This window comes from Dipodomys spectabilis, unplaced genomic scaffold, assembly GCF_019054845.1.
Source record: "Dipodomys spectabilis isolate Male_0828 unplaced genomic scaffold, ASM1905484v1 ptg000297l, whole genome shotgun sequence".
Classification (NCBI taxonomy): domain Eukaryota; kingdom Metazoa; phylum Chordata; class Mammalia; order Rodentia; family Heteromyidae; genus Dipodomys; species Dipodomys spectabilis.
In genome coordinates this window covers 18,095,264-18,105,779 of record NW_024870974.1, presented here as the reverse complement: position 1 = coordinate 18,105,779, position 10,516 = coordinate 18,095,264, and the positions used below count along the sequence as shown (strand labels likewise).

General features: G+C 45.4%; 1 protein-coding gene across 1 annotated transcript in view; it reads left to right on the top strand.

Annotated features, from left to right (window-relative positions):
- Nucleotides 1-260: 260 nt before the first annotated feature.
- Arhgap10 (Rho GTPase activating protein 10) overlaps nt 261-10,516 on the top strand; it is a 210,102-nt gene continuing 199,846 nt past the window's right edge. Inside the window, exon 1 of the mRNA XM_042701765.1 lies at nt 261-434. Coding sequence (XP_042557699.1) covers nt 281-434 — 154 coding nt within the window. The 5' untranslated portion in view covers nt 261-280. The remainder of the gene's footprint in view (nt 435-10,516) is intronic.

The window sequence follows — 10,516 nt, the reverse complement described above, 5'->3', positions numbered from 1 at the left end:
GCGCGTGGGGAAGAGGGAGGGGGAGGGAGGAGGCGGGCGCGGAGAGAAGGGGCGCGGGCCGCCGCGATCGGGGCCACGCGTTTCCACCGCTCGCTCGCTCGCTCGCTGGGCTGGTGGCGGCTCCGCTCCGCGCCGCGGGACATGCCTGCCCCGCGCGCCCGGCACGGCTAGCTGCTCCCGGGGCCTCCTGCCCGCGCGCGCGCGCGCGCCGCCCCGCACCTGGCCGCCGCCTCGGAGCCCGGCTGGGGCCGAGGGCGCCGCCCGCCCGCCCGCGGCCGACATGGGGCTGCAGCCCCTGGAGTTCAGCGATTGCTACCTCGACAGCCCCTGGTTCCGGGAGAGGATCCGCGCGCACGAAGCGGAGCTCGAGAGGACCAACAAGTTCATCAAAGAGCTCATCAAGGACGGCAAGAACCTCATCGCTGCCACCAAGAGTAAGCGGGGAGACCCGGGCGCGCCGGGCGGGCGGCGGCGTGGCGAGGCCCCGCACCCGGGGTCCGCCCGACTCCCGATTCTGAGATCCCCGGAGTCCCCTCCACCCCCGTCCGTCCGCCCGGCTCCACGGGCCCGGTCGGTCCTCCCCGGCCGCCGAGGCCGATCCTCTTTCCCGCCCCTGGCCTCTGCCCAGTCCCGCGCCCCTGGGTTCTGCGCCCCCCGCGATCCGTGCCCGCTGGGGCCTGGGCTTTGATCCCACCCCAGCGGCCCACAGCACGGGCAGATCGCTTTGACCTGTTTTATCTCGCGACCTTTCCAAACAGCTTTTATTTACTCATTGGATGCCTCGGGCGGCACGCGCTCGGTCTTCCTCGCCCCTTCCCGGGCACTCCGGTCCCAGGTCCCTGGCTGTGCCAAACCAGAAAGTCCACCCGGCCTTGGGCTGCCTCCTGCACATTCCTTCCCACCTCCTGTGCCGGGGACAGTTCAAAGATCGAGGTTTGCAAGGGTCAGCGGGCCGCCGGCCCTTTGGCCCCTGACCGGCCCCGCCTCGGACTGGGAATTCTAAGACTTCTCCACTCCGTGCCTTCCCTTCCCTATCTGTCCCCATCTCTCTCTTGAAAAACGCCCTAGAAAACCGGAGAACTCGGAGAGCTCAGTGTAATGCGGTGATCTTGCAAGGAGTCTAGTCTAAGAGAAGTGGCCTGCGGGGCGTTAGCTCCTGGAGAGCCTGGAGCCTGACCACTCTGCGACCCACTGTCCCTGAGAGGCCACCGTGAGGGAACCAGCCCCCTCCCCTGGCTACTTCCCTCTGGAAAAAGACAGAGACTCAGGCGGCCAAGATGTCAAGGTTAGGGTTCAAAGCCAGCCCAGGCAGGGAAGTCTGCAAGACTATTTCCATTTAAGCACCAAAAAAAAAAAGGGAAGTGGAACTATGGCTCAAGTGGTGGTGGAGCACTAGCCTTGAGCAAAAACTCAGGGACAATGTCCAGGTCCTGAGTTCAAGACCCTTGACCAGTGCTCACGTGGGCGCGCGCACACACACACACACACACACACACACACAGAGACAGAGATCCTGGGACTGGGCCACACACACACACACACACACACACACACACAGATACAGATCCTGGGACTGGGCCATATCCAGTCTCCCTGTCAGGCCTTTTCTTACTAAGTTGGTGATTTCCTGACTTCATAGTTTGTCTCTTGTAGATCCCACTTCACCCCCATCCTTACGTTTTGCATTATGAAGATTAAGACGTACTGAGCCTACTGCCTCATCTGTCCATCACAGAGCCTGGCCCAGTTAATCTTCATTAAATATATGAGCTGGAATGTATTTTAATAGAAAGATTTTAGTGAGCCATCCCTGTAATTTTGGAAGCAAGTCACTCTGCTTCTTTGGAGACTCTCCAAGGTTCTTTTTGGGTCCTGTGACCTCTTTAGGGTTGCAAAACTAGAATGGGACCCACTTTTGGGGTGGCATGTGATGAGTGGGCTTATTTGGTGGATGTCCTTCCAGGCCCTTGGCACTGGACTGGTGCGTTGGCTAGCATGCAGGGAGGGGCTGTGCATGTGGAGGAAGTATGGGTAAGTATATAGTCAGGATTGGAGTGAACCTAAGGGTCTGACTCCCGTGGCTCAGTGTTAACCAGTGTCAGTGGGGTGGGGAGTATCCTTAGTGGTATGGTGGCAGCTCCCTTTGGAGCAGGAGCGATGTGGAGAGAGGCAGATGGCAAAGCCAGTTTGGCCACTGGCAACAAAGCTATTTGTGGGACAGTGTATTCCCTGCTCTGCCAGGAGGAAGCAAGCTTGTGTTCCAGCATCTCGGAGCATCTGGGGGTGGGGGGGGTGGGGTGGGGGAGCAGCTGTGAGCCTTCCTCCTTAGAAGGCACACTTCCTGGAATTTGTGAATTGGTGTCTTATTCCTTTTGATTCTTGTCCTTAATTGTAAGAACCATAATTGGTAATCATGCTTCAGGGAGCTATCAGAAACTATCCTGTTCCTCCTCCTCTTAAGTTTCTTTTTACATTCTTTCCTGTGACAGATAGAGCTGTAGTTCACTTTTTTTTTTTTTAATGGGAGGACTTGACTTTCCTCCTGCTTGTTCTGTAATCTTTACTTTTAGTTCTTCCAAAGACTGTGGACAAGTGCTGGACTTGCAGGGTACTGATGGGTCATGCCTATTATCCCAGCTATTTGGGGAAGCAGAGATCTGGACATTGGTTTGAAACTAGTTAGTACAGCACTCACATAGTGCCAGGCAGGCAAGCACAAACCCTGGTATCTGTCCTGGGCTTAAAAAGACCAGAGTTTATTTTTATTCCCTGCTGGGCCTTGCTGCGTGGAAGTTGATTGCTTGCTCACTTTTTCTTTTCCTTCTTTCTTTCTTCCCTCCCTCCCTCCTTTGCTTGCTTGCTTGCTTGCTTGCTTGCTTGCTTGCTTGCTTCCTTCCTTCCTTCCTTCCTTCCTTCCTTCCTTCCTTCCTTCCTACCTTCCTTCCTTCCTTCCTTCCTTCCTTCCTTCCTTTCTTCCTTCCTTCCTTCCTTCCCTCCTTCCCCCCTCTTCCTCTCTCTCTCTCTCTCTTATTTTCTTTCTTCCTGTGATATTGTGGTTTTAAATTCAGGGACTCACATACATTTGCTAGTCAGGTGTTCTATTTCTGAGCCACATCTATCACTAGCTGTTTTTTTTTTTTTTGGTTGGTAATGGGGCTTGAACTCTGGGTCTGGGCACTGTTTCTGAGCTCTTCAGCTCAAGGCAGACACTCTATCACTTGAGCCACAGTGCCACTTCCTGTTTTCTGAGTGGTTAATTGGAGATAAGAGTTTCACAGACTTTCCTGCCTGGGCTGGCTTTGAACTGTGATCCTCAGATCTCAGCCTCCTGAGTAGCTAGGATTACAGGTGTGAGCCACCAGCGCCCAGCTCACTAGCTATTTTTTAAATAGTGTCTCACTTTCTCCCTGGTGCACACCTGGACTACTCTCTGCCTATTTGAGGCTTCCTGATATTGCTAGAATGATAGGTGCACACAACTGGGTCTACTTTTCCTTTACTGAGTTGGAAACAAACTCGTGGACCTGATTTAAGACCATGATCCTCCCAACCTCACCCTCACCCTCACCTGTAACTTCTTAGAATAACAGGCAGGAGACACTGTGTCCAATTTCTCTCTTGTTTGGTTTCTCTTGATTCACTTTTTGGAGGGATTAGTAATGTTCTCAGTAATTGGAAATGGCAAGATGAGATCATTGAAAATTTTAGGTCTGTGGTTCACCTAATTGTTGATCCTTTCTAAAACACTGGAGTCAGAGAATCATGGAAGGGCACCGGGCACCAGAGGGAGGATGTACAGAAAGGGTAGCAAATAACTGAGTCAGATTGTTCATATTTCTGGATGTTTTATACTTTATTTTGCAACAGTAGCCTTTTGTGTATTTTCAGGATTGTGTGTTTAAATGAGTTCTGTTTTTGATTGTCTTTTAAGATGCCTTCTTAGTGCACTAAATTCTTGTTAGGCTTGTGTAATTTGGGTGTCTTGAAGTGTCTTTGAAATTGTTGATAATTATTTAAAGAAGTCGTGGGTCTGTAGGACTTGAAGGCTTGCTGCTTAGTTCTATTACAGAGGAATCAGCAAATAGTTCCTCTTATTTGGTTAATGTTGACTGGTAATCAAAGAAATAATAAGGTAGAGGTTCCTTGCCCTTGAGTTTATTTTTGTGTTTGAATTCATTTTTTTTTTTTGGCTTGAACCCTGGGCCTGGGATCTGTCTCTGAGCTTTTTCTCAAGGTTAGCTCTCTACCACTTGAGCTACTATGTCACTTCTGGCTCTTTCTGAGTAGTTTATTGGACATCAGAGTCTCTAACTTTCCTACTTGGGCTGGCTTTGAACTGCTATCTTCAGATCTCAGCCTCCTGAGTAGTTAGATTACAGGCATGAGCCACCCAAGCCCAGCTGAATTCACTTTTAAAGAACGCTTTTTTTTTTTTTTTGGTCCGGTTGTGGGGCCTGAACTCTGGGCCTGGGGGCTGCCCCTCAGCTCTTCAGCTCAAGGCTAGCGCTCTACCACTTGAGCCACAGCGCCACCTCCGGCTTTTTTCTTTTTGCTTATGTGGTGCTGAGGAATCGAACCCAGGGCCTCAGGCATGCAAGGCAAGCGCACTACCACTGAGTGACCTTCCCAGCCCTTAAAGAACGCTTTTGAACACCCCTCTGCACTATGCTAAATTCTTGAAGAAAAGGATATGCAAATAAATATGTTGAAAGATTAGGTGATAGGTAAGTATTCTCTCATTGCCAGGAACAAAGAGTGGAAAAAGTTTTCTCAGAGTTTTGGAACTTGAGTTGTTTTAAGTAAGAAAATTTTGTCAGATTGGAAACAAACAAGAAAGCCTGCAGTGTTGGGGACAGAAAGGAGACCAGTTTGGCTGGAGTGGAGATTGCGTATCTGGGAGTAGACTGGGCCAAATGCAAAGGTCAGTTTTATATGGTAGAGGCCCTATAAGCAAGATTGGGAAGGTGGACTTGATTCCTTCGAGAATGATGTGCCGAAGCCTGACACAATTGGAGGCAGTATGGACTGTTTGTGTGTAGGACTTTGGGAGATACAGCCAGGGTAGGAGGAGCTCCAGAGAGAAGAGGATTGACTTCTGTGCTAGCCATGGAGATCATTCACTCAGTTCAATGGACTCTTTGTTCAAGTGGCTTTTTAGTTCTTCCTTTTGTCGCTCCTTTCCTTTCGTAGAATAACTAGTGTCCTCTTCCAGTGCCATTTAAATGTCTGAAATCCTTTAGACTGATGTCTGTGTGGCTGTAGGTACTTATGACTCATACAAATATATGACATATTTGGCAGGAACAGTAGGATGTAAACATTTTTCTCATAAATTCTACATTAGGCATGCTAGAGAAAAGTATGGAAAATATTTTCTGCAACCATTTAAACAGTCCTAGCCATTGATTAGCCACTTACCTTGTTTTATCAAATGCTCGTTAGTAAACTTGAGGGCCGCTTGGGTGGACAAGTCAGAAGTGACCTTGCTAGTAAATGACAGAACTAGAATAAGTTTCCCAGGACTTGGTTTTAGTACTGTAAGCCTTGGTATATTCTTTGGTCCAAAGAAAGCAATGTGGACCATCTCTGGTTGAATCATTCCTTGTGATACCTTTAGTGCTCACCTGGGGTTTCGCTGGGAGTTTGGTTTACAGCAGGATGTAGGCTGGTGGCAGAGGTAATTATAACCAAGCTTGAACAAGAAGGACTAGGCTGTCTTTAAAATCTTCAGATGTCTTTGTCATTTTAGATTATCCATGGCTTCATTTTAGAGTTGGTTCTATTTAGAGCCTACCGCCCACAGAGCCCAGTACTTTTGTCACTCAAGGCTGGCATTCTACCCCTTGAGCCACACTTCCACTTCTAGCTTTTTGGTGGTTAATTGGAGACAAGAGTCACACAGACTTTTCTGCCTGGGCTATCTTTGAACCACAGTCCTCAGATATCAGCCACCAAGTAGCTAGGATTACAGGCATGAGCTACCAGAGCCTAGCTTCTTGATGAATTCTTCTTTGGGAGACTGGGGAGCAGTACAGACTTTAGGAGAAGAAATAAGATAGAGGAGGTTATTTTTGTGTTTAAAATAACCAATGAAGGAATGTGGTACAGAAGGTAAAGAGCCTGGCCCGTTGGGGTCCCCATCCTAAATCAGTCATCTACTGAAAGTAGAACCTGAGTTAAGCCACTTAGTTCTGTATCTGAAAGTTGGAGGTTTCAGTACTACCCACCATGCCGACTTATAATTGGATAAGTGGGTAGATCCATGTAAAAGATTTAGAATATCACTATCTCAATGGCAGTTTTAGGTTGTAATATCAAGGTCATCTTGGCTTGTAGACCAGATATCTAATCATTTAGGACTTTATCACTTATGAGAATGTATTTGCCCAGATCCTCATTACCAAGAAGGTACATCTGTCAGACTCAGCCATATTTTGAGTATAGTTCCCAGATGCCAGAAAATCTTGAACATAAGTTGGCAAATCAAAACTCAGTAGTATTTCAGAGAAATCTTTTTCCAGATTCATTTCTGATTCCTAGTGAAGTACAAGATGAAGGCTGTTGGAAAACTTGTGCGCTGTCTTCAACTGAGTTCCCTCTGGTAGTGAGCAGTAGCAGGCCTGGAACCTGGGGAATTGGTAAGAGTTAATGACCACACAGCTCTGCTCAGCATTCTGGGATGGCAGCACATCATCTGACTTAAAATCACAGGGTTTTTTTTTCTCTCCCTCTCCCTCTCCCTCTCCCTCCTCTCTGTCTCTCTGTCTCTCTGTCTCTCTCTCTCTCTCTCTCTCTCTCTCAGTGGTTGTGGGGCTTGAACTCAGGGCCTGTGTACATCGTCCCTGAGCTTTTTTGATCAAGGGTAGCACTCTACCACTTCCTGTTCTTTGAGTGGTTGATCAGGGGTAAGAGTCTCACAGACAATTCTGTTCTGGCTGTCTTCAAACTGTGATCCTCAGATCTCAGCCTCCTGGGTAGCTAGGATTACAGGCCTAAGCCGCCACTGCCCATGAAGGGATTCTGAAGGATCAGAAAGTCAACATTTTGGAAAACCTAGTGATATCATAGAGGGCTTTTGCATTTGTTAGGGTAAATTCACAATGGAAAAAAGACCACCTGAGATGTTTGTAAGTGGGCTGTGGATTCTTCTAGAAGCCTGTTTGAATTTTCTGACTCCAATAGCTGTCTATTACCTATCATATGTATATATTGTAATACACACATGGTCATTTGAGGGTCTTGAACTTGTGGTCTAGACACTGTCCCGGAGAGCTCTTTTGCTCAAGGAACTTTTTGCTCTACCACTTTGAGGCACAGAACCACTTCCAGTGGCTTTCTGGTGGTTAATTATAGATAAGAGTCTCATGGACTTTCCTTCCCGAACTGGCTTCGAATCACTATCCTTGGATCTCAGTCCTAAGTAGCTGGAATTACAGGTGTGAGCCACCAGCGCCGAACTTCTCTTTCTGTATTACTCTATACACATATAAAACCGAGAGAGAAAACTGTTACGGAAAATATTATGTAGCCTCCTTTGAGTCTCCTGTATGTGATGGTGCATAGGTAAACTGTTTATCTTTGAGCACAGTTAATATAAACACAATGTCGTGTCTAGAAGTTTGATGTTAGAAAAAGCAGTATGAAGACTGTCTTTTATGGGATTCAGTGTTGCTTAGCTTTGCCTTTGACTTTGTACATGTGGTTTAAAGAAAACGTGCCTGTCAAGTTGGCTTCATTTCAGCTTTTTGTTTTCTTTGCCAGATCTGGGGCTTGAACCCCGGGGCTGGGTACTATCCATGAGTTTCTTTTTTTTATTTTTTTTTGGGTCCGGTCGTGGGGCCTGAACTCCGGGCCTGGGCGCTATCCCTCAGCTCTTCAGCTCAAGGCTAGCACTCTACCATTTGAGCCATAGCGCCACTTCCGGCTTTTTTCTTTTTGCTTATGTGGTGCTAAGGAATTGAACCCAGGGCCTCAGGCATGCAAGGCAAGCGCTCTACCACTGAGCCACCTTCCCAGCCCTATCCGTGAGTTTCTGTGCTCAAGGCAAGTACTGTAGCACTTGAGTCACAACTCGGCTTCCAGCTTTTTTAGTAGTTAATCAGAGATAAGAGTCTCATAGAATATCCCTGCCTCAGCTCACCTGAACTGTGATCCTCAGATTTCATCCTCCTGAGTAGCTAGGATTACAAGCATGAGCCACCTGCACCTGGCTTCATTTCAGCTTTTATTGAGCATTTGTGATTTGTTTTGTGCTAAACTCTGCTTAGGCATTATAACAATAACTCAGTGGAATGAGGTATTATTTGCCATATTTTGTAAAATTGTAAACTAAATTTAGAGGGAATAGTAACTTGTCTAGATCAGAGTTTCTGGCTTTATAAGAAGGTGTGTAGAAATTTGTAGATAATAATTCAGAGTTAGGATGTCTTGACTGTTTTACTATATTCCTTTAAAATTAAACCTTAGAGATAAAATAGCCAATGATAGACTACATCTCAAAGCTGTTTTTGTTATTTAAGATTTATATAATGTAAATAATTTTAATAATAGCTTTTATTGTTTACTAGTTGCTTTCATTTGTGCTAAATGCACTATAGGCATTTTGTAATATTAATTACTCAGTGGAATGTGATACTAGTTAATGTATTTCATAGGTCAGGAAACTTGAATTTAGTAGCTTGTCTAGACCATATAATTTTGTGAAGCTGGAATGTGAACTGGGGTTTGTCTTACTCCAACCCCTTAACCACATTGATAAGCTGTCTCTTTAAAAGGGTGTGGGCTGTGATCTGGCTGGCAATCTTTCCATGATAAGGCTTCAAGATCTGGAATGTGTGTGTATTTGATGATTTAGTTAGACTATTCTTCCTAACTCAGTGTAGTAATCATAATTTAAAATTTAAACTTAGGTATCCTCAAGATCATTGTTGTAACTAAAACTGTATCCTCAGTGTAAACATTCAGAGATTTTGTTGATTTAGGATCCATTACAAGGCACAGACCTCCATTCAATAAAATACTATTTATACTTTCTCATCTCCCCGCCTTTTTCTTCCCTGGCATTTCTCTTCCTTCCTCCCCATTTCTCATCCTGTCCCCAGGTAAAATTTAACTTCCAATTTTTAATATTAGTCTAACTTTAAAAATCTTGAGATATTTTTATTTTAGAACTATAAAAAAATTACAAATACAAAAAGGTATGAAAAACCTGGCAAAGTGGTGCATCCCTGTAATCCCCGCAAAAGGAAAGTTGAGGAAGGAGGTTTTCTATGGCATTTGCTTTTCAATTTCAGACAATTGGTTCTTTTGCTTTTTGCTTTTCTGAAATTGAAAAGCAAAAGATAGAAGAATCTCATAAAAACTATTCATGTGTTTGTATTCCAGCTTACATGCTTCTCCCTGCTTTCTTCCCCAAAGCTGGGAGCTATCACAAGTCTAACATTTATGAGTTCTAGACATTTTTACAGTGGGACACGCCCCTAAGTAAAACAGCATAATTTGTGTGTTTTTAGACTTTATATAATGGTTTCATACAATGTGTCTCTCCTCTTCTATGTTACATATGTGAACCCATCTAGATGAATATATGTAAGTTTGTTTTGTTTAGTTCACCTTTTTTGTGGTGAGTAGAAATTGGACATTGGAACTAATACTCTATCATGCTTCTTACAGATTTACGTTTTAAATTTTATGTGATGCTGAGGTTCAAACCCAGAGCCTTGTACATGCCAGGCAAGTGCTCCACCACTCAGCTACACTCTCATGCTTTTATTTTCAGTGAACCCATAAATTTATGTAGAGAATATACATGTGATGTCTTTACTGTAATACATTTACATTTATTTATGGTAGTACTTGAGTTTGAACTCAGGACTTATGTGCTTACTAGGCAGCCACTCAACCCCTAACATGATGTCCCTGTGCCCTTTTTACTTTAGGTAATTTTCCTGGTAGAATCTTTTTTTTTTTTTTTTCTGGTCGTGGGGCCTGATGAACTCTGGGCCTGGGCGCTGTCCCTCAGCTCTTCAGCTCAAGGCAAGTGCTCTACCACTTGAACCATAGTGCCACTCCCAGCTTTTTCTGCTTATCTGGTGCTGAGGAATGAAACCCAGGGCCTCATGCATGCAAGGCAAGCACTCTACCACTGAGCCACCTTTGCAGCCCCCAATCTTGTGGTTTTGACTGTGACTGGCCTTAGAAGGATTCTCCTTCTGCCTCCTGAGTAGCTGGAATTAGAGATGTATGCTACCATTTCTGTCTCTAATTAATTTTATAAACTTAAAACATTTTGGAAATAGTCTTTGTAGTGGTGAAGATAAACTCAGGACCTTATGTATATGAATCCAGCAAACTACCACTGATTTACATTTTTGGAGCTAAATTTTCTTTTTGATGTTCTGTGTTATCAGCTTAACCTTCTCTTAGCCTTCTCCTGAGTCAGTATACATTTCAGGTCTGTAAGAAATAAATGGTGGGAGTCAGCAACAACAAAATCTTTACAGGCCTTTTTGCTTCA